Here is a 26775-nt window from a genome sequence, read left to right as displayed (position 1 = left end):
TTTATTATGTTATGAAACTAAATAAATGCAGCAACGACTTTTCGTCTCCTACAAGTGCAGGATCTCTCAAGGGGATGTCTGTATCTAGAAGCAACATGTTTCCAAAATTATCAACTGGACACACACAAAAAAAAAAAGGTTTGAGTCCTCCGCCCCCCCCCTTTTTTTGCACAACCGTGAATGGTTTTGGCCAGGTCCTTTTCTGCAGGAATTTCAAAAATCCCACCAGCTGCAAATCCAGTTTCTTTACAGCCATCTCGGAAACAGTCTGAGATTAGCCTCTGATCTTCCGACAGCCCTTCTCTGAACTGCTACGGATGAGCTACGATTCCTTCACGCACTGCCATTGGCCACTGATACCAACTGGGCGATTTTTGTGTTCAGCTGCTGATTGGTCCAGTCTTCTCTGATGTCATCCAGGTGGGCATCAAAATCCACCAACTGGGAGTAAGCTTTGTCTTCTAGGAGGGTCTTGCAGATGTGACGAGAGGATTCCCAGTCGCTCCACATGACCCTAGAAACCAGCAAAAGAAGGGCATTAAAAATCTCGATACAGACAATTCTCTCCCACTGACGCTTCGAGTAAAGAGCTGAGGAGAGCCAGTGTCTTTGCACAGACAGAGTTGGGGAGATCCTGTCCCACCTCTGCCAACGATTCCTCGTCTGGACTTGGGCATGTCGCTGTCCCTGCATGCTCATTTCCACACCGTAAGATGGAAATAATAGCAACCAGTTTGTTTTGGGAAGGCAAATGCAAACTGAAATGGTGATGAGGTTTTTGCAGAGAAGAGAAATTACAGACAGCAGTTAACTCACAGGTTCTTATCTTTGGGGATCCATTGCCGATCCTTCTGCTCCAGAACGATCACCGGAGGGACGCGGGGGTTTATCGTGAACTTGCGGTTATCCAACTGGGGGGGGAGTAAGCAAATGGAGAAAGCAGTCAGGTTTCTGTAGTTCTGGGGAGAGACACCCCTGCCTTGTCTTTAAGTAAAGCTAGGTGCTAAGAGGCAGGATGTGAAATGATTGCTGGATACAGACGGAAAAGTCTAGAAATTTTGAAAGGGGCATCGTGGGGGGGGGGACACACACACAGATTTCCCACCTCTGCCCTACATAGTCCAGACCCAGTTGGCCCCGATCCCAGCTCTCACCATGATAAGAACAGCGCCCTCATATAGTTCAGCAATGCGTCCGACAGTCTTTTGTGCAAGGAAAGAAGCGCTTCGGGGGAACACAGAAAGGAGGGAGAGAACAGGTTAACGGAGGAGAGATGCCTCTAAACAGTACGTTTCCGAGCACAATTCAAAGTGTTGGTGCTGATCTTGAAAGTCCTAAACGGCCTTGGCCCAGTAGACCTGAAGGAGCGTCTCCACCCCCATCGTTCTGCCTGAGGTCCACCTCTTAGGGCCTTCTGGCAGTTCCCTCCCTGTGAGGAGTGAGGTTACAGGGAACAAGGCAGAGGGCCTTCTCGGTGGTGGCGCCCGCCCTGTGGAACGCCCTCCCAGCAGATGTCAAGGAAATAAACAACTATGACTTTTGGAAGACATCTGAAGACAGCTCTGTTTAGGGAAGTTTATAATGTTTGATCTTTTATCGTGATGGGAGCCGCCCAGAGTGGCTGGGGAGGCCTGATCAGATGAGCGGGGTATAACTAATTAATAACTAATAAACCAAACTCTGCTCCCCAGATTTACCTCTTGTCGTCCAGCCCAGAGTTGGCTTGGTAATAGCCAGCAAGGAGCAAATTCAGCTCCGAACTCCAGATGTCAACCTGCAAAAGACATATAAATTCATAGGAACACGGGAAGCTGTTCAAACCATTGGGGTCCACCCAGCACAATTAATGGACCTAAGGTAACTGTGTCCTTTAATTTCAATGGATCTGTTCCAAGAATGAGTAGCACTCCGGTACTTTGCTTTTAATGAGCTAACATCCCATTTAAGCATTGTGAATATTGCACCATTCTAGAAAGGTACAAATTGGGACCTGGGGGGAAAAGGGGATTGCGTCTCCTATAAGTGCAAGACACCTTTTGCTTCTAAGAATAAACAGTTGCTTTTGTCTCTTGCAACCCTCTTTGATTCTCTCTTTTTTATCTGAGCTAGGACTACTCCTCATTGCACACCTGAGATGCAATCGCTTTTTAAAAAAATTGTCCTGAAAGGCAAGATGGAAAGAAAAAAGAAGCCATGACCTTACATCATAAAAAGGTAAAGGGAACCCTGACCATTAGGTCCCGTTGCAGATGACTCTGGAGTTGCGGCGCTCATCTTGCTTTATTGGCCGAGGGAGCCGGCGTACAGCTTCCGGGTCATGTGGCCAGCATGACTAAGCCGCTTCTGGCAAACCTGAGCAGCGCACGGAAATGCCGTTTACCTCCCCGCCGGAGTGGTACCTATTTATCTACTTGCACTTTGACGTGCTTTCGAACTGCTAGGTTGGCAGCAGGGACCGAGCAACGGGAGCTCACTCCCTCGCAGGGATTCGAACCGCCGACCTTCTGATCAGCAAGTCCTAGGCTCTGTAGTTTAACCCACAGCGCCACCCATGTTAGCTACCTAACATCATACCCACCAGTTAATGATTTTTTTTTGGGGGGGGAGATATTTAGTGTGAGGTTACACGGGGGGCGGGGAGAGACCTATGGCCTTCTAGTGTTGCTAGGTTCAACACCCGCCAGTCCCAGCCAGCATGGCTTCTGATCAGGAATGAGGGGAGTTGTAACCCAGAAAATCTGGACAAACAGAGGTTCCCGACCCCTGGGTTGCCCGCTTGGTTCATTCCTTGGTTAAAGTGGCCTGCTGGTCCCCCTTCTGCTATCTGCATCCCTCCAAGGGCATACCTGGTTCAGAGCCACCTCCAGCATGACTGTGAGCGACAGGTGGCTGTGGAAGAGGGGGATGCAGTCTGTAATACAGAGGCATTCTGGCTGGCTGGCTGTTGCCTGGCGTCTCTGAGCCAAAAGCAGCCCGTTGACGGCGGCGTGGGGGTAGCGGGCAGCATGGAGACACATCTTGACATATGCCCGGGCAGAGATCTCCACTTCACCCATCCTGCCAAGCAAAGGAGCTGTCAGTTCCGCATCCTGAAACGCAGGTGCTCCCTAATAACCATTATCCCAGAAACTGTTTTTTTCTCCATTCATTGCCTTCTCCCACAATATCTGAGGATCTCAATTACCCTTCCTTCAGCTTGACAACAGCTCCCTGCTACCCACAACTTCCAGATCCTGCTCCTCCCCAGTCATCTCCCATCCACACACCCCGATGCCCTCCCAAACCCCGATATTTCTTCAACGCAGAGGGCAGGGGCCTGTACCTTTCAGAAAAGCCTATAGGAAGTTCTGGCAAATGCGACATGTCACACACACAAGTGCTAGAGGAAAGTGGGAGGCTGGGGAGGACAAGCCCCTTCTGCCACAAAATGATGTCAACCTGGTGCAGAGAGACTTGATAATTGGCTATGCTGGCAGGGGTTGATATGGAGCCTCAGCAACACCTGGGGGCCACAGAGACTCTCCACCTGGGCCCCCCTGAAATCTCTGACAAAGGCATCCTGATGCAAGTGAGAACCCCAGCTGCTGTTGTACTACTACAACTCTCATCATCCCTGAGCACTGGTCCTGCTAGCCAAGGATGATGGGAGTTGTAGTCCAACAACAGCTGGGGACCCAAACTTGAGAGTGTCAGACTGGGACCTAGAGCAGAGCTTTCCAAACTGCGTGTCGCGACACGCCAGCGTGTCAGCTGCAATGTGTAGGTGTGTGTTGCGCGAAAGCAACACACCTACACATCGTGCTCCTCCCGGGGCTGGAATGGGGTTAGTTGAACCTCCGGTTTGCTGGTAAAACTGAATCGCTGTTTCGCGAAATGATGCGCGTCTAAAAACATGAAAAGTTTGGAAAGCTCTGACCGTGTAACTCGCTAGAGGCCGGTCCTTGCCTCTCAGCCTAGCCTGCCACGCAGGGGTGTCGTGGGGATTAAATGTGGGTGGGGGAGAAGAATCATATCCACCACCTTCAGCCCCTTGGGGTAAAGGGGGGGTAAAAGGTTAAGGGACCCCCTGACCATTAGGTCCAGTCGTGGCTGACTCTGGGGTTGCGGCGCTCATCTCGCTTTACTGGCCGAGGGAGCCGGCGTCCAGCTTCCGGGTCCTGTGGCCAGCATGACTAAGCCGCTTCTGGTGAACCAGAGCAGCGCACGGAAACGCCGTTTACCTTCCCGCCGGAGTGGTACCTATTTATCTACTTGCACTTCATGCTTTCGAACTGCTAGGTTGGCAGGAGCAGGGACCGAGCAACGGGAGCTCACTTCATCGCGGGGATTCGAACCGCCGACCTTCTGATCGGCAAGCCCTAGGCTCTGTGGTTTAACCCACAGCGCCACCCGCGTCCCTAAAAGTGGGGCATAAATGCAATAATCGGAATACTGATGATAACTGAGCCTGTGTCGTCGGTCTCTACTGCTCCCTCTGCCCCAGCCTCCTAAGCTGTGTCTCCGGGGGCCTGACCCTGCCCTGCTCCCCTCAGCAGCCCCATAACCCCAGGCCCCCTTCTCTGAGTGCCCTCAACCCCTGCGCAGCTTCCCTCCAGCCCCGACCCCTGAGCCCCACTTCCCCAGGGCTGCAAGGAGGCTCGGAGGAATGAAGTGTGGGGAGGAAGGCGACCCCTGGGAGGGTGCCCCCTTGGAAGGGAACCCCTTCGCCCCCCACCAGCCACGCGAGCCCCTCTTCACCCACCTTTCCATGCCTGCCCAGGCGGTTGCTGCTCAAAGACCCCCTCCTACAACACCCCATCCATTCCAAGCTCCCCCATTGGCCGCGCCCGCGACCAATCACCGCGCGCTCTGCGCCTACGTCCACTTCTACGCTTCCGATTGGTCGCCGCCCTCGGGCGAGTGCGTTCCCATTGGCCAGGTCTTTTCCTGAATTAGGGGGGGGGAGCCACACTACTAAACTAAACTCCTCCCACCACTCGGCGTCTTGTGAAATCAGCCGGCTTCCTTCCCCCACAGCGGCCTTATAGGGCGCTTCCGGTCTCGTGTCGAACTCGGCCTCTCCCGCGTTTCGGCAACTCGCGCCTCTATGGTTCCGCCCTCTCCCGTGATTTCCAACGCAGAGGGACTGCCAACCACAGAGTTGCCACGGTTTCTAGAGCGTCGCCGTTCCTCGCCCATAGAGAATGATGCCCAATGGCGGCTTTCAGCGTTTACCAGAAACTCGGTTTGTGCCCCTCTAGCCTTTTGCTGGCTTCAGTGATCTCGCTTTCCCAGGATCATAAAATAATATGCTAGAGTGTCCCCTGCACTCCCCAAACCCGGAAGTTAGACATAAAGTAGTATTCTCTCATAAGCCTAAAATATATTATAGGGGGTCACATACAAAGCTGCCTCCCCCCCCATCCCTATAGACAGCCTTTGCCTTTAATAGTACACAGTCAGAAACTCAACAGATGCAGCTTTCCCATCAGTACCATCAAACTAGGAAAAGCTCCACCTGTTGAGTTTCTAGCAGCTCCTAGAGAAATACTGATGGTTACGTGGGAGCCGGTTGAAGTTACAGTGGTACCTCGCAAGACGAACGCCTCGCAAGACGGAAAACCTGCTAGATGAAAGGGTTTTCCGTTTTGGAGGCGCTTCGCAAAACGAATTTCCCTATGGGCTTGCTTCGCAAGACGACAGCCCATAGGGAAATCTCCGGGACAGCAGGGAAGCGCAGCGCGTCTTCCCCACTGTCCTCGGACCTCCTCCGAAGCCGGGCGGTGGGGCGGGAACGCCTCCTCCCGCCGCCGCCGGGCTTTGGAACGCTGCTCCGAAGCCGGGCAGCGGGGCGGGAACACCTTCTGAAGGCGGGCGGGGGGCGAAAGTCTTTGTTCCCCCCTGCCTGCCTTCCCGGGAGAGCGGAGAAACACAGCGCGTTTCTCCGCTGTCCCGGAGGGCTTTTGAAGGCAGGCGGGGGGGGGAGCAAAGACTTTCGCCCCCCGCCCGCCTTCAGAAGAGGTCCAGGACCTCTTCTGAAGGCTGGCGGGGGGCAAAAGTCTTTGTCCCCCCTGCCTGCCTTCCCAGGGGCTTTTAAATCGCCCCGGACAGCGGAGAAGTCCTCCGCTGTCCCGGGGCGATTTTAAAATGCCGCCCGCCAGCATTTTAAGATCGCCCAGACAGCGGAGAAGTCCTCCGCTGTCCTGGGGTTTTTAAAAATGCTGGGGGTGGGAAGAAAAGCCCTTGTCCCCCCCCCCCAGCCTTCAGAAGAGGTCCGGGGACAGACTGTCCCCGGACCTGGTCTGAAGGCAGTTTCCCTAGGAACGCATTAATTGATTTTCAATGCATTCCTATGGGAAACCGTGCATCGCAAGATGAAAAACTCGCAAGACGAAGAGACTTGCGGAACGAATTAATTTCGTCTTGCGAGGCACCACTGTAAATCCTTCGAAGGCAGAGGTCCTGTGGCTGGATCAGGACGATATGGGATCGAGGGGGCAACTCCCATCTCTTGTGGGGGCACAATTAGTGCCACCACCGTCTGTTAAGAGTTTGGGTGTAATCTTCGACACCTCCCTTTCCATGGAGGTGCAGATTGCAGCTATAACAAAGGCGGCATTTTTTCATCTCCGCCAAGCTAAGCAGTTGGCCCCTTATCTCTCTCGCCCTGACCTAGCCACTGTGATCCATGCGACGGTCACCCCCAGACTGAATTATTGTAACTCGCGCTATGTGGGGCTGCCCTTGAGACTGACCCAGAAACTCCAGTGGATGCAGAATGCCGCGGCGAGATTCCTTACGGGGTCCTCGCTGCGAGATCACATTCACCCGGTGCTATACCAGCTGCACTGGCTCCCGGTGGAGTACAGGATCAGGTTTAAGGTGCTGGTTTTAACCTTCAAAGCCCTATACGGCCTAGGACCCTCGTACCTACGGGACCGCCTCTCCTGGTATGTCCCACGGAGGACCTTACGGTCTTCAAACAAAAACATCTTGGAGGTCCCAGGCCACAGGGAGGTTAGGCTGGCCTCAACCAGAGCCAGGGCTTTTTCAGCTGTGGCTCCAATCTGGTGGAACGCTCTGTCACAAAAGACTAGGACCCTGTGGGACTTGACATATTTCCGCAGGGCCTGCAAGACAGAGCTGTTCCACCAGGCCTTTGGCCACGGAACAGCCTGACCCCCTCCTTTGGCAATCCTCACAGAACTCTAGCCCAATGGTTGCCATTAATCTGATTTGAACTGATTTTATAATGAAATGATTTTAGAATGTTGTATAATTTTACTGTTGTTAGCCGCTCTGAGCCCGGCTTCGGCTGGGGAGGGCGGGTTATAAATAAAAATTTATTATTATTATTATTATTACTGATCCATTATGTTCAGGTGTAACACCAAAGGGAACCAGTTTGGCGTTGTGGTGTCGGGAACGCCTGGGTTCAAATCCCCAAGTAGCCATGAACCTTACTGGGTGATCTTGGGCCAGGAAACATGGGACTATTAGCACCTGGGGGAGCATTCAGATTGGAGGTAAAACAACAGCCTATGGGGAAGGTTTAGACGTCCCATCAAAACTGGAACACCCAGTAGCTGCTTTAATGGGAATAAAATAAAACCGGGAGATCAGATCAAGGATTGGCCACTCAATTACTGTTTTGCCTCCAATTCAGTTCCAGGATCAAACTGCAGAGAAGCTGGTTTTAATTTCCCAGGCCCATACGGCCCAAGTCCCAAAGAAAAAGAAACAGACAGAAAATTAAACAAGGCATGTTTTTATTATTATTATTATTATTATGAGACAAAGTAGTCATTTCCAAAGTATCACAAGCTTTCAAATGGCAGAAAACAGCCACCAGACACAGAAATTCAGAGCACAAAAATGAAAAATATTGTTTAAAGTCTCTGCTATATGGATTTCTTAGATGAGTGTGATGATCTTAACAGAGGCTGGAGCAGGCTAAATTAATCTGATTACAAAGCGAGAACTTGGTGCTCTCCAGACCTTTTGGACTACAACTCCCATCAGCCTCAGGCAGCACGTTTGTAGTGGGTGATGGGAGTTGTAGTTCACAAGATCTGGAGGGAAACCAGCTTGGTGGTGGCTGTGCTAAAGGGAGAGGGTTCACAGTGGTTCTAGATTCAAGCAATTAAAAAAAAAACATAGCTAGTGAAAACTTGGATTTCTCCAGCTCTTATTATGTTTCATTTCACAGAACTTTTGTAAGAAAGAAAAGGCCACACATTAAGGCATTATTCATACTCAGCCACAGACATTTGTGAATCCACTTTTAGACTCTCTCCACCCCCAAAAAATCATTTTCTTTTTACCCCTATATTGCTCTGCTTTCCCCATGACAGCAAAACACCCAAAGAAAGATAGAAGTTGGCAGAGGTGGTTGTCACAGATTCCAGAATCAGTACATGGATGGCTTCTCTTCACCTTTGGGGTTGGTCAATTTCTCCAGGTTTTTGCTCAAGATGTGGTAGAACTCAGCCTGCAGTGGATGACAGAACACTTGTAAGCGCTAAGAGATTTTTCTCGGTTGCACTGCGCTATTTCCCTCTCTTTTTCGACTGCTGTACTAACCCGTCACCTCCCTCCTAGCATACTCACATAGAACCCACGGATATCGAGCAACATCATCTGGATTTCCCTGTACACGGCCTCATCCCGCTCATGAACGAGACACCGGTAATCCATCTGCAAGGGGATAAGTCAGATCACAACCAGGGACACCATTTCAAGGACGTTAAACAGTTTCTCCTGGCCAAGATCGAGTTCTTGAGCCTGAACCCTTTCGAGGCCGAAAAAGCCTAAGGTAAAGGTAAAGGGACCCCTGACAATTAGGTCCAGTTGTGGCCACTCTGGGGTTGTGGCGCTCATCTTGCTTTATTGGCCGAGGGAGCCGGCGTACAGCTTCCGGGTCCTGTGGCCAGCATGACTAAGCCGCTTCTGGCGAACCAGAGCAGCGCACGGAAACGGTGTTTACCTTCCCGGCGGAGGGGTACCTCTTTATCTACTTGCACTTTGAGGTGCTTTCAAACTGCTAGGTTGGCAGGAGCAGGGACCGAGCAACAGGAGCTCACCCCGTCGCGGGGATTTGAACCGCCAACCTTCTGATCAGCAAGTCCTAGACTCTGTGGTTTAACCCACAGCGCCACCCACGTCCCTCTGAAAAAGCCTAAAGGAAGGCTTAAATCACTCAGCCTGAAGAGCTCAGCTGGTTATGTTGGGTGAGAGTCATTCATTCTCAGAAACAACAATATGTGAAGCTGCGAGAAGCTAAGTTGTTTACAACAGGTACAAGGCCATTCTGAAGAATGATTTCTAAACATGTGCTGCTTCCGGGCTGGACAGAGAGAGATGTTTAGTCTCAAGCCTGCTATCACAGTGGGAAGATGTAAAGAGATTGGTTTGGCAGCTTTTCAGGTCAGGCCCAGAGCATTAAGATGAAGCTGAACTTCCATCAGGGATCTGATAAATGCATGTAGAGTTTGTAACCGTGACGCTTAAGAACGACAGTAAGGACTCCTGTCAACGTTTCCCTTTTTTTAAAGGGAAATTCCCTTATTCTGAATAGGATTCCTCGCAAGAAAAGGGAAAAGTTGACAGCTATGCTGTTGTACCAAAACACTTCCTGCGATTGATATCTATACTCCATGCAAGACTTGGGACTCCTACATGCTTGGAAGTTGCGTGTTAATCTGCTAAAAAAAGGGGCCCGGTACTTGGACCCAAGGAAAGGAGTTTTGGTTGCCTTAAAAATTCCAACAGGTTAGAGCGTGGTGCTGATAATGCCAGGGTTGCAGGTTTAATCTCCATACGGGACGGATGCATATTCCTTCATTGCAGGGGGTTGGACTAAATGATTCGCAGGGTCCCTTCCAACGCTACAATTCTATTAACTCGATGACACTCCTCAACCGATCCCCCAGAGTGGAAGGACTTGTGTTTTTCTGTTACTCACCACATGGGTATCCTTGGAAGCCTTTGCGACGGCGTCTCCACGCTCTAAAAAATACCTGGAATGAAGAATGATGCCGATGGTCAGAATGTGCGTTACCTGCTCTACTGCTAGACTGTCACCCAGAACTGACTAAAAGTGAAACGAAACAAAAAGAGCTCCAGAACAAAGTGCGAAGACGCAGAACGGTCCTGAGGACAAATTACCCAGAATACCCTGTGGTTACCCTCTCATCCTTTCCTCTTACTTGGCAATAGTGGTCTGGAAAGCCTCTGCCTTGGTCTTCAGGGCTGTGATCCGTTCCAGAACCTTCTCCTGTCAAGAGGAAAGAAACAAGACGAGTTGCGCTTTTGGGGTGGCTGTGGGCGGGCTGTGATCATTTTGATCGTGACTATTTTGTCTGAGAGAGTGAAATTCATGTTGTTCCATCTTTTTAGGTCTTTGTTTATTTGTCGCCACAGGGGCTTGTAGTTGTGGAGGTACAATTTATTGAGGTTTCGGGTTATTTGTACCCCTAGGTATCTGAACTGGGTGTGGCAAAGTTTTATCTTGGTGACATTAGTGAATTCTTTTTGGGTGTGAGGAGGGGTGTTGAAGCACATAGCTTCTGACTTTGCAAAATTTACCTGCAGGCCCGACCACATTGCAAATGTGTTGAGTTCTCCGGTTAGGGAGGTTGCTGTGCTTATGGGGTCTGGTGTTGTGACCATTAGGTCGTCTGCAAAGAGCCCTAATTTATAGGTTCTGCCTTTTATTTCCACTCCCTTGATGTCTGTGGCTGCTCGGATTCGGATTGCTAAGGGTTCCAGAGCCAGGATAAATAAGAAGGGAGACAGTGGGCACCCTTGTTTTGTGTCTCTTTGGATCGCTATAGTCCATATCGTTAGTTCTGCATTTTGCTGAGGCTTGAGAGTATATTTGTCTGAGGATTTGTAGGAAGTTGGGGCCAAATTTCATGCTAGTTAGTACTGCTAATAGTTATTTCCATTCTAAGCAATCGAAGGCTTTTGAGGATGTATAGGGATGCGGATGGCACTGTGGGTTAAATCACAGAGCCTAGGACTTGCCGATCAGAAGGTCGGCGGTTTGAATCCCCACGACGGGGTGAGCTCCCGTTGCTCGGTCCCTGCTCCTGCCAACTTAGCAGTTCAAAGCACGTCAAAGTGCAAGTAGATAAATAGGTACCACTCCGGCGGGAAGGTAAACGGCATTTCCGTGTGCTGCTCTGGTTCGCCAGAAACGGCTTAGTCATGCTGGCCACATGACCCAGAAGCTGTATGCCAGCTCCCTCGGCCAATAAAGCGAGATGAGCGCCGCAACCCCAGAGTCGGCCACGACTGGACCTAATGGTCAGGGGTCCCTTCACCTTTAGGGACATAATTGTCAGTGGGAGTTGGGTTGCCTTGCTGTGTTCGATGAGGGGGCAGGCTGTGGATCGGCGGCAGGTGATCTCCGAGCGCCTCGCTTCCTCTTACCTGAACCGCCACGCCAAAATCGTTGCCGTCCTCAATTTTGGGAATCATGTACTGAATCCAGGTTGTCACCTGAGGGGAACATGGAGAAAGAAAACTGAGGGAGAATCGAGCGAAGGGCTCATTTTTGCCAGCTAGGCCAGATGCACATCTGAGAAAAACCACACATAATTTAAGATTTTTAACAGACTACAGCCTCCAGGCACTTTTTATACAATTTGGCCCTTCCTTCGTTACGCATACCTTCCGCAAGACAAGCCTTGCAAATCTCGAACTACCTGTGGCAACCAAATAACACTGATATTCTATCTGAAGACACTTTTTATCCTCACCTTTTCCTTTCCTTTCACGATCTGGGCTTTCCGTTGCTTAAGCCACAGGTAACCGCAGGTTTTTAAAGAAAATTCGTCTTTTTACAAGCTTTCCCCAACTGACGTAATTTTAGAGTTTCGCTTTTTACGTTTTAATTTCCGCCCATCGCTAGGACCGCGCTTTCTGCGTTGTGCATGTCGTAAAAAAGGAAAAGAGGAACAAAATATTTACCAGTACGCATTTCTCTTTGAACTCTCGGACTTCGGGTTTGATGCGATCCAAAAGCGAAATGATTGCTTCGTTGGACTTAAGGTATCCGCATTTCGGAGCTACAGGGGGCAGAAAGTGAAAGTCAGTCCCCAAAATGCAATGGAATATTATCTGCGCTCATCCCAAAATCTTATTTCCCTTCCTTCCAACTGAAGACCCCTCTCTCACCTTCCTTGTCCTTCTCCTTTTCTGTCTCCATCTGTATGACAAAAACAAACACCAGCAAAATTTATTACATCCTTATCAGTGCTGGATTTACGTATAAGCTAAACAAGCTATAGCTTAGGGCCCCACTCTCTTGTGGGCCCCCAAAAAAATTAAAGGGAAAAAACCCCTGGATGTACATTTCCAAAATATAAGATCAAAAACCAAATAAAATAAAACCTACATACAGCAACAGTGTCTTGTGTTGTGTAGGCTCCAATTATGTGCAAATGGCTTTCGATACCTATGAGGTCCATCAATTACCATATAGCATATATTCAACCCCAAAAACAGCAACAATTTGTTGTTGACAAAGGACAGCTGGACATATAAAGGGCCCCATTGCCTTCAGTAGCTGAGGGCCTCATCTGACCTAAATGCGGCCCTGATCCTTATCCTTGCAGGTGCATCTTGGGTTTTCTTGGGGGGGGGGTTAGAGAAGAAGACCCCATCAAACAACTCACCTCATCATCTTTGGGAGGGGGGTCTGGAATGGGGATGTCCAGCGGGGCACGGAGGGTGGTCAAATCTTTAACGTTCAGCGCCCCTTCCTGAAAAGAGAACTATGGTTACAGGGCAGCAATGCAAAGGCAGTGTGGTATAGTGGTTGGAGCACCGGACTAGGACTTGGGAAGGCCCCATAACTGCTCTCTGGGGCCTAATCTACACTACAGATCTGAAGCAGCGCCTGTTTCACCCCAGAGTCGTGGTTTCACCCCAGAGAAATTTCGGGAGCTGTAGTTTATTAAGGGCACTGCTGAGAGTTGTTTAGAGACCCAGAGCTGGAATTTGCAGAGGGGTTTAACCATTGATCCCTCTCCCCAAGGAACTCTGGGACTCGTAGTTCTCTGAGGGGAATAGGAAGGAAGGAATTGGTTTTAGAGAAAGAAAGGAAAACAGGGGAAAAGTCTGTGTGGCTCAAATATTGCATCAGGACCTGGGAGTTTGGGCTTCAAGTCCTCACACAGCTATGAAGCTCACTGGACAACCTTGGACCAGACACAGACTCTCAGTGTGGCCTACCTCAGAGGGGTGTTGTGAGGTTAAAATGAGGAAAGGAGAAAAAACATGGACGGGGTGGGATGTAAATATAACTTTTTACCGTATTTTCCGCCCTATAGGACGCACTTTTTCCCCTCCAAAAATGAAGGGGAAATGTGTGTGCGTCCTATGGGGCGAATGCAGGCTTTCGCTGAAGCCTGGAGAGCGAGAGGGGTCGGTGCGCACCGACCCCTCTCGCTCTCCAGGCTTCAGGAGAGCCCCAGCGCCAGCCCCACAAGGTCAGGGGAAAGAGGGAGGCGGAACGCCGCCATCCCGCTGTCTCCCGAAGTGGTTTGGAGGCTGACGGCGGAGAGACCCTGCCGCCAGCCCCGCAAGCTCCGGGGACAGTGGGGAGGCGCAGCGCATCTTCCCGCTGTTCCCGGACCTGATCTTAAGGCGGGCGGCAGGGAGAAGAGCGCTTCTCCCCGCTGCCTGCCCCACAAGCTCCAGGGACAGCTGGGAGATGTAGCACGTCTTCCCGCTGTCCCTGGACCTGATCTCAAGGCGGGCGACGGGGAGAAGAGCGCTTCTCCCCGCTGCCTGCCCCACAAGCGCCTGGGGGCCTGGGGGGGGGAATAATCCCCCCCCTTTATTTCCCCCCCAAAAAACTTGATGTGTCCTATGGGCCGGTGCGTCCTATGGGGCGAAAAATACGGTGAGTGCAAATGTAAGCAAGAAAATAAATAAGGAGCCAGGGATCAAGATAAAGGGAGAGAGAAGTTAGCGAAAATGTATGAAGTCAGTAATAAATGTTGGAAATGTAAAGAAAAAGAGGGAACATTTTATCACATGTGGTGGGAATGTAAAAAGGTGAAATGCTTCTAGGAGATGATACATAATGAGATGAAAAAAATATTGAAATATACATTTATAAAGAAACCAGAAGCATTTTTACTGGGTATTGTTGGGAGTGATATAAATAGAAAGGAATATAAGCTCTTTTTATATGCAATAACAGCAGCAAGAATATTACTGGCCCAAAAATGGAAGCAAGAAGAATTACCGACGATTGAAGAATGGAGGATGAAGTTAATGGACTATGCAGAATTAGATAAACTAACAGGAAGGATTCAAAACCGGCGGGACCAGAAATTCATGGAATACTGGAGTAAATTTACGGACCATTTGAAAAGTATTTGTGAAGATCAGACGACTTTTGTAGGTTTGCAAGAAGTTTTGTGAGAAGTATTATTGGAAGTATTGCAAAAATGGAGACGGGAGGGGGGATGATTTGTTAAGAGATGTAAAGGCAATAAAAAGTTAAGAAGTGGTTAAAACGGTGAATCATCAGAGGTGCTGATGGAAGTCCAAAAAGATTGTATAAGTGATATGTTTTGTGGTACATTTTATAATTTATATGTTAAAATCAATAAAAATTGTTAAAAAAAAAAGATAAAGGGAGAGAGAAGGGGGAGTTATATAAATTCATCTCCTAAAAGGATCTGGCCCTCTTGAGGGGTCCTGCTAGTGTTCTCTTACCTTCAGGAACTGATCCAATTGCAGTATTTTCCTGGGCAAAAACGAGCACAGAAATTCCTCACCCTGCAAGATGAGCAAGGGGGGGGGGTTTAAAAGAAACAAATTACCTTTTGGAAGAGGGGTATTTGGAGAGATTTGAGGGGCGGGATTATAAAGCGAAAGAGGCTTACCTCTTGCAAAAGGGATGCTCTGAAAACAGCCATCTAAGGGAGAAAAAGAGAGATTGTGAAATGCGGCCGCTTCTGGGGCTCAGCATGAACATTACGGAACAGCAGCATATAACACACATGTTCTCTGGAATAGCAATGTTTCCCTGGATAAAAAAAGTCTGTCATATATTTTAGGAATCCTGCCAGAAAAATTCCACAAAGCAGTGAATAGACCCCATCTATACAGATATAGCCGCCCTGAGGAGGGCCCTTGGCTGGGGAGGGCGGGGTATAAATAAAAATTATTATTATTATTATTATTATTATTATTATTATTATTAGTCCAAACATGTTTAAATATTGACTTCAACATGTTCCGTGCAAAATAAAAAAATTCCTTCCAGTAGCACCTTAAAGACCAACTAAGTTGGTCTGAAGATATCAGAAGACTGATATCTTCTTTCTTACTAAATGCAAGAACCTGGACATTATACCCAAGGGTCTTAGAATTAAGAACCCTCTACAATCCACGTATCCCACTGAATATGCAAGAATACTTAGTTGGTCTTTAAGGTGCTACTGGAAGGAATTTTTTTATTTTGACTATGGCAGACCAACACGGCTACCTATCTGTAACATGTTCCATGCAGGCTTTTTAAAAAACACACACATTCATTTAAACCATATACTGTACCTCCAAGAAACTTGGGAATTGTAGTTCACACCACCACCACCCACTGAGCTATAATTCCCAGCACCCTTAACAAACTTCATTTCCCAGGATTCTTGAGGAGCAGGGTGTCTTAATATGATTTTATTTTATGGTGTATACGTAGCCCAAATAAAATAGCAGTCTATGTAAATCAGGTGCGGCTAGCCCTCTCTGATCCGCCACCAAGTGGGTTCCCTTTTCTGCCGTTCCCCAAGATCCAAGATTTGGGCATCAACAAAAAAAGGGGGGGCAGAATTAAAAGCAGACGCGGCAGATTTTCCAAACTAGATTCCCCCTGCACAGATCATCAAAAGGGGCTGTTTGCCTTTGTGCATGGAAACCTTGCCAGATGGGCGGGGTATAAATAAAATGAAACAAAAATAAAAATAATTACTATTACTATTATTATGTGAGAGGGCGTGTGTATGTGTGGCCAGACCCATTTTCACCATGTGGCCCCTGAACATTTTGGAATCTGGCCCTTGAGGCTGAAAGCCACCCTTAGCCATGCCTGAGGTAAATAATTAGAAGAAGTGCAGACACGTCCCTCTAAGAATAAATAGGGGATTTCTGTAGTAGGGGTGGAGACTGAAATAAAATACGAAGGACAGGAACGCCGCCCACCAGATGTCATAGAGAAAAACAACCACCAGACCTTTAGAAGACATCTGAAGGCAGCCCTGTTTAGGGAAACTTTTAATGTTTAACAGACCACTGTATTTTAATATTTTGTTGGAAGCCGCCCAGAGTGGCTGGGGAAACCCAGCAAGATGGGCGGGATATAAATAATAAATTTATTATTATTATTATTATTATTATGGTGCCAGTAGAGTTACACCCACCCTTGCAACAAATAGATTCCTCTCCTATTACTGGATTCCTATAGGTCCCAGGAGGCACACAGAATTGTATACAGTGGTACCTCAGGTTACATACGCTTCAGGTTACATGCGCTTCAGGTTACACACTCCGCTAACCCAGGAATAGTGCTTCAGGTTAAGAACTTTGCTTCAGGATGAGAACAAAAATCGTGCTCCGGCGGCGCGGCGGTAGCAGGAGGCCCCATTAACTAAAGTGGTGCTTCAGGTTAAGAACAGTTCCAGGTTAAGAACGGACCTCCAGAATGAATTAAGTACTTAAACCGAGGTACCACTGTATTTGCAAGGGACCCCCATGGGTCTGCAATGCGTGAATCTTTTGTCCAATGTGTGTCTCGGACCCACAGCACTGAGATTATAAATCTCATGCTCTACCAACTCAGCGATCAAGTCTCTGACAACATAGCTATAAATTATAACTGACTCATAAGCTGAAAATAATGGAAATAAGCCTGCCGTCTTCAGCCTGCTGATTCGAAAGCTAACCCCACCAATGTCAATGGGAATGAAGCCCTATGTCTTGTTTCCCTAGGAGTAAGTCCCCACAGACCATGCTGGGGTGGGAAAACACCTTCCTGACCTAGTCTCCCCCCTTTCAGAGCCTGCTTTTTGCCCTCAGGTGGGGAATATAACTGAAGATGCCCCCAAGCATGTGCAGAGTGCCTTTCCGCCCAGCAGTAAGCAGAGGGCCTCTCCAAATCTGGGATAAGAGAGAGGGAGTGTGGCCTAGTGGTTAAGTGTCAAACGAGAACCTGCCAGAGCCGGGTTCGAATCCCCGCTCAGCCATGGAGTGTGGCCTTGCGCCAGTCACTGCCTAACCTACCTACCTTGCAAAGGTTGTTGTGGGGGGTTAAATGAGGAGGGGGAGAAGAACAACAGAGCCCACCTTGAGCGGCTTGGAGAAAAGGGTGGCATAGAAACGAAGGAAATAAATGCATTTGTAGGAATTGCAGGTCGGTTCCCCCGGTTGGTCCGTGCCTGAAAACGAGGGATGAGGTGGTGGTGGGAGAAACGGGCTGCTTAGTTATAACTAACCCTCAGCACATGCTCAGAGGCACTCTCGTTTCTCAGAAGCCACCAGATCCGGGCAAGAACCTTAGTCCCCGCACCCTATTTTTAGAGCACCTTCCATTTGACCCCCTGCCAGACTTGACCCCGATTTGCACCCAGTCGTCCCCCCCAACTCCGCACCTTTTCACGGGACTCCTTGCTGACTTGGATGGTGCAGGATTTGGCCATCGTGGCGTTGTCGGGGGGGGTCTTGTTGAGGCAGGGAGGGAAAGAATCCGAACAGAAGCAGCGGAAAACAGCCTCGCCGATCGCCCCTTCCTGCAAGCAGCTCGCCTCTGCACCTTCACTTTCGCTTTCGCATTCACACGTTCCGCCCCCTTTCCCTTTCCCTCCCCCCACGCATCGACAGGGTCGCCTTTCCTTGCCTTGCACAGAAATAGCCCCGGGAAGGACGAAACCCAACTTCCCAAGGAATGCGAACATTTCGCAAGAAAGAAAAAGAACCTCGCAGCCTAGCATCGCGACACCCCCACTTAAAAAAAAATCCCCTAGTGTAATAAGAAGAAGTAGAAGAAGTATAAAAGACGTGTGGCGTAAACGGTGGAAGTCTTTTAAAACCTTTTAATTAAGACTGATATTTTGCAAGATGGAAATATAAAATTGTATGCAAGTATAGATCTGAAATTGTTGTTTATGGTGAACACTTTTCTATTTTCTAAATTTCTATTTTTAACTTTTCTTCTTTTATTCCCCATTTTCCTCTTCTTTTCGAATATTGCTTTACAGATGTATAAATAATTATGTTCATGTGTATATGTATGAGATTTGTTTCTTTATTTCTTTTCTTATTTGATATTTTCTTTTTTTGTATTTAATAAAATTTAATTAAATAAGAAATCTAAAAATAAAATAAAAATTAAGGTCTTAGATATATAATAAATGTTCATAAATGTACCAAGCAAACACGTACATAAATATATAAACCACATGTCTGGAGCAGCACAGGAAGACAGCCCTGAAACCATTTTGACTCCTAAGCTGACCAAATGTTTCTCTGCAAGGAGGGAGGTGGTGGGGAAAAAAACCCTTCCTTGTTCCAGGAATTTAGTAAACACCATTTCAAAGGGTGACAAGACTACCAGGAAAGGCAATCAGATAAGGCATTATCCGATAACCTGGCAGACAGGAAAAACAACAACACTCAAATTTCTGTTGTAGACCGCCTTTTCTGTGACGTAGGGATGGTGTTTGTGGGGGGTGGTCTTGGGTTACACCCTTCTGCGATGGATGTATGATGTATGGAGGGGTGGTCTTGAGCTCCAGGGTAGGGAATTTAAAATTTAAAATAAGGGTAGACACACCTTGGTTCTGGGTCCTCCTTCTCCTGCGTGTGAGGGGAGCACCCTGTTGCAATAGCTTTAATAAAGATCAGACTTACTAGCAGCTTTGCTTCTCAATATTCTCTGGTTGGCCTCTGTTATTTTCTCCTACCAATAGGGAACCCACTTAAGGACTCTATATGGGCTCTTGGATACTCCATAAGGGAAAAAGGGCAGATTTTGGTTATAACACTAGCAAAATAATCCCTGGACCTAATGAAGCAATTAATTAAATACATTTGGGGACTCCATACATTTCTCCAAGCTTTGCAGGGGGGGGGCAAATCCCATCTAAGAGGCTGTTACAGGAATTTATGTATAGGTTTGGGGGGGGGTTGCCCCTCCAGCAGATATCATGCACCTGCAGCCCACTACCAAAATCAGCACAATCGCTTTTGTGACTGGTGATTTGTCCCCACAAAACACTTCATCACAGTTTCTTCCTATCTATTCAAAGGGCCTTTGCTGCAGGATACCAAATGTAAGAATTCACTGATCAATGTTATCTCTGTACTGGCTCACTGGGAAAACATCAGAAATTCATATAATGTGAGCTCAGCTCCTCAGCAGCCCCTCTGCCTGAGTGATAACCCCTGGCATCCTGAATCCTGAGTGCCAGACAGGTAGCCATTCCAGAAATAACAAACCCAGAAAGGGTGTGATTAACTTGGATGGGAAACAGGGAAATGTCAATATCTTTTTTGTTTCACTTGATGGGTGTTTGGTGGAGGGCAAGGAGAACCATGGGGCAGGGTCCAGGATGCTCAGATTACTGCCACCAGACCTCCCCTTTCATGATGTAACCATGATGTAGTTTGGGGGGATGTAACATGGGGATTAGCAGCTAATAAAAGTTGGGGTCTTCTTTTGTTCGGGGCTTCCATCTTGTTCCACCTGGTGGCAGGTGGGAGTCCTGTCGCGACAGCCTTCAATCAAGACCAAGCCTACTGGCTGCTGTTTCGCTCTGGCATTCCTGGCTGGTGTCCTTGGGGGTTTTTTTTGTCCAAGGGGAGCCCTCAGATTTCTCCGTTAAGAGAGGCGGGGCAGGCTGTTGGTTGGCCGAAGGCGCTCTGCAGATGCTCAGAGGCACGCCGGTTCTTCTTTTTCCTTCTTCTTTTTTTGCAATCCCTGGAGAAAGGCGGCTTGTAGTTCTTCCTCCCGGTCTCCTGGGGTCCCCCTCGGCTCCTCTCGGCCTTCCCTTTGCCTTCAAGCCCTGCCTGGTTTCCTGCTCTCCTCCGCCTTCCTCCTCTGCAACCAGCTGTTGGGGTTTCGCATGACAAGTGAGTGACGCGCCTGGATTTCTCCCTCCTCCCCCCGCCGCCCCCCAAACAAGGTAAGATCCCCCCCACTTTCCTCCCCACCCCCCACTTTCCAAGGGGGCAGGAGGATCCCCTTGAAACCCAACCCGCAAACCCCCATTGCAACTTTTATTTCCCCCCCTCCCGGGTTGGGGAGGAAGTCAGGCTTATGCAAAAGTGGAAGCTGCAAATGATCCGCTCCCAGACCCCCCCAAATCTGAGATCCTGCACCCGCCATGACCCCCTGCGCCAGCCCCACTGAAATCGGAGGGGCTTTCTCCCGGGTCAGCTTGCACCACGCGAAACGCTGCTTGCAAACGGAGGTTGGAGGGCTGCCCCCCCCAAAAAAAATTATTATTTTTTGCTTTCGATTTGCAAGCTTCTGAGAAGGGCAAGGAGCCGCTCCCTGGTTTCCCACAAAATCGTAGCATCGGAAGAATACCCTCCAACAATGTTCGGATGAAAATGGGGATGTCCTATTCCATAATAATAATTTTATTATTTGTATCCCACCCATTTGACTGGGTCGCTGCCCTGGGCGGCTTCCCACATAAATAAAAACATAACAAAACATTTTTAAAAATTTCCTTATACAGGATTGCCTTCTAAAGGCTGTATAATTACTTGCCTCTTTGGCTCGGGGGTGCATAATTCCATACCCTCCAACGTGAATGAAATGAGGGACGTCCTAAGGAAAAGCGGGACATTTTTATGTTCTTATGTTCTTTGTATACTGTGTTAGTTTTATGATGTTAGCCGCCCTGAGCCTGGCTCCGGCCGGGGAGGACGGGGTACAAATTAAAAGTTGTTGTTGTTGTTGTTATTATTATTATTATTATTATTATTATTATTATTATTATGGGATCAAATCAAAAACATGATGGGTGGCCAGATACCCCATAAGGGAAAGGAAGCGATATTTTTCTTATAACAGCCATCAAGCCTCTGCTTAAAAACTTCCACCACCTCTTGGTGTCTGCCATTATTATTATTATTATTATTATTATTAAGTTAATTAAACTTGTAAGTCACTTGTCACCCGAATGTCTCCAAGCGACTTACAGCAAAGTAAAATATACAACACTTAATTCCATGAGGGTTTGTCTGTGCAATCCGATGGTGGGTAAATGTTAAAATTATTATTACTGCTATTACTTTACAAAAGATTATCCTTGATGCCAGGCTGGTGGTTAGGATCCATTCTTTGTGGATTTCTTAGCTTTAAGGAACTCCAGCTGCCCCACTCTTTCTCACCCTGATCACGTGTAGGCATTTAATTAATAATTTAATTCAACAAAAATATTAATGCGGTGCCTGAATGTGGCAGCAGTTTTATACCGCTCAGTGGGGTTTGCCTGCTTCTGAGTAGGATATTACTGTAAAATATTAGCAGGTCTATGGTCTTGCTCCCTTGGATATGTGAAGAGTTACCCTCAAACTGACAATTTTATATCCATATAACGCAAATTGTAGAGGGGAGAGAAAGATCTGGAAGGTGTTCAAGGTTAGAGGCCGGTGAAATTTTCAAAAGGCAGGCTATGACAGTTCGGTATTGAAGTTTATTTGTATTCAAAATGCGCACCATGATCCTTAATAACAGTCCTAACAATAATCCTAACATGGTTTTGCTAAATTAAACACTTGTAGGAGAGGGAACCGATGTCTTTATTCATGGCCAAATGGATAGCAGTTCTTTCTTTTTCAAAACCAAAACCAAAACCCTCTTAATTCAGGGACAACTTCTTAAAACATACTCAAGCCGGCTCACAATAATTTTTTTTAAATGGCAATTGAAAAGTGCATAAAAGTGAACCGTATTGTAAAAGAATCCTAAAAGCAAGTGTTAAAAGGCCAGGATGGAGGAAATGAGCTCCTGATCTCCCTAAAACTCTTCATCTGCCCTCAAAAGGCGTTGTCAAAACAAGATTAAGTTTGTATATATGGTTTTTCATGGGCGGCTAAATACTTCCTCATATTTTTCTGAGCTGCATCCAGCAGCGGGAAGAACATGCAGGTCAAGAATTAACATGTCTCTTGGTAACCGCTCACTCTGGAATATAGCTGCGATGGAGAAAATTGCGGATAATTTGAGATTCCGACAAGGACTAAAACTTCCAGACGCTTTGTATATGATTTGACATTCCTTTATGACATATACAGCAGAACCATCAGTTTCAAGACAGCCTTCGTCACAAGCCTGGAACTATACTTGACGATCCGATAAAGTTGATAATCTTTGCTTGGACTTTGATATTTTAACTCACGTGCAAGCACTCAATTCTACATGCCTGTCTTATCGTTTTGTTTTTCACCTTTCGCTTTTTGCCCATTGCTAAAATTGTTCTCTCTGTTTTATATGCGTTGTAAAATGGAATCCTAATTGGGGGGGGGATAGAGAATTTGGCTTAAATCAAATTCCTGCTCAGCAATGACATTTACCTTCGGTAGGGCACCTACTCTCTGCCTTATCCTACCTCTCAGGGCTGTTGTGAAGACAAAACAGATTTCCCCCTCTCCCCGCCATGAACCCGCCTGGAGAAGAGGAGGTTAAGGGGTGATATGATAGCCATGTTCAAATATATAAAAGGATGTCACATAGAGGAGGGAGAAAGGTTGTTTTCTGCTGCTCCAGAGAAGCGGACACCAGTGGCGTAGCGTGGGTTGTCAGCACCCGGGGCAAGACAAGTAATTTGCGCCCCCTAACCTGTGGAGCCAGGTAGGGGCAGAGAGCTGCGAGTGTGAGCGCACCCCCCCAGATGTTGCGGCCGGTGTGGCCGGCCCCCCCTTGCACCCCCCACACTACGCCACTGGGGGACACGGAGCAATGGATCCAAACTACAAGAAAGATGATTCCACCTAAACATTAGGAAGAACTTCCTGACAGTAAGAGCTGTTTGACAGTGGAATTTGCTGCCCAGGAGTGTGGTGGAGTCTCCTACTTTGGAGGTCTTTAAGCAGAGGCTTGATAACCATATGTCAGGAGTGCTCTGATGGTGTTTCCTGCTTGGCAGGGGGTTGGACTCGATGGCCCTTGTGGTCTCTTCCAACTCTATGATTCTATGAACTCTGCCTTTAGTTCCTTGAAGGAAAGTTGCCATGTGAATCTGGTAATGCATGCATGAATAAAAATAAATACATTTTTCGCCCTGATCTGAGGTTATTTTGCCCCTTTGGTGGGTGACGGGAATACTTGGTTAAACCCAACAGATATCGTAGGAGAGAATCTTTCTTTTCTCTTGCATATTTCCTTCTCTTCCTTAGGTAGCAGCCATGGGAGAAGTGGAGCGCAAATTCATGGCGCTCCGGGACGAACTGGTAGCTGCTTTGATTGAGAATCCCTTGGAGCAGAACCCAGAGACTGTACAGCGTCTGCTGGAGATGCCGTTTCCCCCGGCTCAGAAATACCTGGAGATAGATGCCAAGGATATTATACGAACCAATACCCAGGGGCAGGTAAGGGGACAGTACAGTGGTGCCTCGCAAGACGAAATTAATCTGTTCCGCGAGTATCTTCGTCTAGCGGTTTTTTCGTCTTGCGAAGCAACCCTATTAGTGGCTTAGCGGATTAGCACTATTAGCGGTTTAGCAGCTATTAAAGGCTTAGCGGCTTAGCGGCTTAGCTGCTAAAAGGCTATTAAAGGCTTAGCGGCTTAGAAAAAAGGGAGGGAGCGAAAAAAAATCTCAAGACTCGCAAGACATTTTCGTCTTGCGAAGCAAGCCCATAGGGAAATTCGTCCTGCGCAGCGCATTGAAAAACGGAAAACCCTTTCGTCTAGCGGGTTTTCCGTCTTGCGAGGCATTCGTCTTGTGGGGCACCACTGTATTTTGTTTGTGTGTGTGTGTGTGTGCAATGGCAGGGGTGGGGGTCTAGAAAACCGGGGTGGGGATTGAAATTTGGGGGGGAAAGATGGAAAGATTCAGAAGTCAGACAGGCAGCTGGGAGCTATGGGCAGCTGGGAGCTTCACCTGTGGAATGTCTGCCTGCAATGCGGTTTCCACACAAGGAAGGGGGGTCGGAAAGCAAACAAGCCCTTTTCTAGGTGCCTCGGCAAAACTAGTCATTATGTAGAAGTGAGGATCAAGCTTGGTAAACACAAAGTTTTGTTTTGGGGCGCTGGGATTTCGCCTGGTAGCGGGGCTAGGTCACGGTGGCGTTTATCGTTTGCAGTGCGATTCCCTCGCACAGATGCAGATCCGAATAGTCCCTGCCTCAGAATCCTTGGGGTCTCCGCTGTTTATTTAAAAAGGCGCCTCAGGAACAAGGTTCTAGTCCCTAAGACAAGAAGTTTGTGATATGTGTAATGCGGCGTGAATGCACCGTGAACCCTGCTCGTCCCTCTGAACACGTGAGAGATGGCAGTGACAACTGGGGTCTGGGAGGATCAGAGCCTAGCAAACGAAAACCCCAAAGGAAGGGGGTTCTTAGAAGAATTTAGTACAGTGGTACCTCGGGTTAAGTACTTAATTCGTTCCAGAGGTCCGTACTTAACCTGAAACTGTTCTTAACCTGAAGCACCGCTTTAGCTAATGGGGCCTCCTGCTGCCACCACGCCGCCAGAGCACGATTTCTGTTCTTATCCTGAAGCAAAGTTCTTAACCTGGAGCACTATTTCTGGGTTAGCGGAGTGTGTAACCTGAAGCGTCTGTAACCCGAGGTACCACTGTACAGCCTCGTGCGATTTGGAGATTGGGGTTTAGGTACCAACGTGCAAAGAGACAATGGCAATTTTCGAACCCTTCCCCAGCCTCAAAAGGACCTTCGTACCATCTCCACTGCCCTGAACATCTTGGAGAAATATGGGCGCAACCTGTTGAACCCACACAAGCCCCGCTTCTGGAGGACCGTCAAGTTCAATAACCCCGTTTTCCGGGACACGGTGGACACCATCCAGGTGAGAGAACCATTCTTCCCTGTCTGCCCATCCCTTCCTTTGGCATAGCTGTCAACTTACAGATTTGAAAATCAGGGACCAGCAGCCTCGAAAATAAGGGATCAGCAGCCAAAATAAGGGATTTTAGTCAACCAGCAGCCAAGCGAAGCCTCAAGCGGTGGTTCCCACAGCGCAGCAACCCGGCAAAGGGGATGCAGCAAGGAAAACCACCGTCACCTCTCCGCTGGGAAGCGCTGAGTCCCCAGGCAACGCGGCCGATTTGATTGGCGCAAGGCATGTAAGCTCCACCCCCCTAGTCGTTCTTAGACTCCTTATTGGGTGAGCAACGCAGCCAAGCAACACAGTTGGAGCCTCCTTCCTCCCTGGCCGGCAGGGAGGGAGGGAGAGGAGCTGCTTCCTTTGAAACCCGGGAAATTTAAGGGACATCATCAATAAGAGACGGCAGCGGGACACGGCGCTGGGATAAGGGACTTTCCCACCAAATAAGGGATGGTTGACAGCTATGTCCTTTGGTATCTTTTCAGCACCAGGGTCAATCACTCGGCTCTTCCCGGCTCTTATATCCTTCTGAGTTTCTATTTTTATTTTGTTTGCAACTAATAGCAGGAGCCTGGTGAAAAATATTCCATTGAGAAGGGGGCCCACACAGATAAGGCCCTGTTCCTAGCAGAGGCCGAGCTAAGCTGTGTCCCAGCTGAGCCCCTCCTCCTGTTGTCACCCCAACCCATTTATTGTGTGCCCCACGTTCCTGGCAGGGCGGGCGGGACGTCCTTCGCCTCTACGGATATTCGGAGGAACAGACGGACGGACTTTGCTTCCCGGAGCATCTGCTGGAGCCAGATATCCCTCACGTGGCCTCGATCACGGTCGATGTCATGGTGCTACGGGCTGAACTGAATCTCCTTATTTCGGTATGGTGGAACCATGAGACCCGGGAGCACTTTGAAGGGGGGAGAAATAACAACAACAAGAAGAAGAACTTATTACTTGTACCCCACCCATCTGACTGGGTTTCCCCAGCCACTCTGGGTGGCTTCCAACAGAATATAAAAGAACACACGATATACATCAGGCATTAATAGGTTCCCTATACAGGGTTGTCTTCAGATGTCTTCAGAAAGTTGTGTATTTGTTTATTTCCTTGACAACTGACGAGAGAGCGTTCCACAAGGTGGGTGCCACCACCGAGAAGGCCCTCTGCCTGGTTCCCTGTAACCTCACTTCTCACAGGGAGTGAACCGCCAGAAGGCCCTCGGAGCTGGACCTCAGTGTCCGGGCTGAACGATGGGGGTGGAGACGTTCCTTCAGGTACAGTGGTGCCTCGCAAGACAAAATGAATCCGTTCCGCGAGTCTCTTCGTCTAGCGGTTTTTTCGTCTTGCGAAGCAACCCTATTAGCGGATTAGCGCTATTAGCGGTTTAGCGGCTATTAAAGGCTTAGCGGCTATTAAAGGATTAGCGGATTAGCGGCTAAAAGGCTATTAGCGGCTTAGCGGCTTAGAAAAAGGGGGGGAGCGAAAAAAAATCGGAACACTTGCAAGACGTTTTCGTCTTGCAAAGCAAGCCCATAGGGAAAATCGTCTTGCGAAGCAGCTCAAAAACGGAAAACCCTTTTGTCTAGCGGGTTTTCTGTCTTGCGAGGCATTCGTCTTGCGGGGCACCACTGTACAGTATACTGGGCCGAGGCCATTTAGGGCTTTAAAGATCGACACCAACACTTTGAATTGTGAGTCAATGCA

General features: G+C 48.3%; 3 protein-coding genes across 6 annotated transcripts in view; 1 reads left to right on the top strand and 2 right to left on the bottom strand.

Moving 5' to 3' along the window:
• Positions 1-54: 54 nt before the first annotated feature.
• On the bottom strand, positions 55-4873 carry EMC9 (ER membrane protein complex subunit 9). Of its 2 annotated transcripts, none has more exons than XM_083472875.1 (6): positions 4742-4873; positions 2847-3057; positions 1698-1774; positions 1155-1224; positions 817-911; positions 55-514 (listed from the first exon to the last, which is right to left on the bottom strand). In XM_083472875.1, the coding sequence occupies exons 1-6, from the start codon at positions 4747-4749 to the stop codon at positions 334-336; spliced, it is 642 nt and encodes a 213-aa protein (XP_083329001.1). In that variant the 5' UTR covers positions 4750-4873; the 3' UTR covers positions 55-333. The 2 variants fall into 2 exon arrangements, with proteins under 2 accessions (XP_083329001.1, XP_083329000.1); XM_083472874.1 differs by lacking the exon at positions 4742-4873 and adding an exon at positions 3323-3378 and having other exon boundaries at positions 139-514.
• Positions 4874-7731: 2858 nt separating this feature from the next.
• Positions 7732-17944, bottom strand: PSME2 (proteasome activator subunit 2). The gene is made up of 11 exons (XM_083472816.1): positions 17649-17944; positions 14889-14921; positions 14719-14781; positions 12663-12749; positions 12163-12193; positions 11956-12053; positions 11416-11484; positions 10188-10255; positions 9944-9998; positions 8590-8676; positions 7732-8470 (listed from the first exon to the last, which is right to left on the bottom strand). The coding sequence occupies exons 1-11, from the start codon at positions 17694-17696 to the stop codon at positions 8390-8392; spliced, it is 720 nt and encodes a 239-aa protein (XP_083328942.1). The 5' UTR covers positions 17697-17944; the 3' UTR covers positions 7732-8389.
• Positions 17945-19997: 2053 nt separating this feature from the next.
• RNF31 (ring finger protein 31) overlaps positions 19998-26775 on the top strand; it is a 43507-nt gene continuing 36729 nt past the window's right edge. The window contains exons 1-4 of one of the 3 annotated variants that reach the window (XM_083472524.1): positions 19998-20180; positions 23407-23598; positions 24891-25037; positions 25793-25948. In XM_083472524.1, coding sequence (XP_083328650.1) covers positions 23416-23598; positions 24891-25037; positions 25793-25948 — 486 coding nt within the window. In that variant the 5' untranslated portion in view covers positions 19998-20180; positions 23407-23415. The remainder of the gene's footprint in view (positions 20181-23406; positions 23599-24890; positions 25038-25792; positions 25949-26775) is intronic. The other 2 variants (XM_083472525.1, XM_083472526.1) reach the window with 2 other exon arrangements.

This window comes from Podarcis liolepis (genome assembly GCF_965112155.1).
Source record: "Podarcis liolepis genome assembly, chromosome: 13".
In the NCBI taxonomy this organism is placed as follows: Eukaryota; Metazoa; Chordata; class Lepidosauria; order Squamata; family Lacertidae; genus Podarcis; species Podarcis liolepis.
The sequence above is the reverse complement of the archived record's forward strand: the minus strand, read 5'-3'. Positions and strand labels throughout refer to the sequence as shown.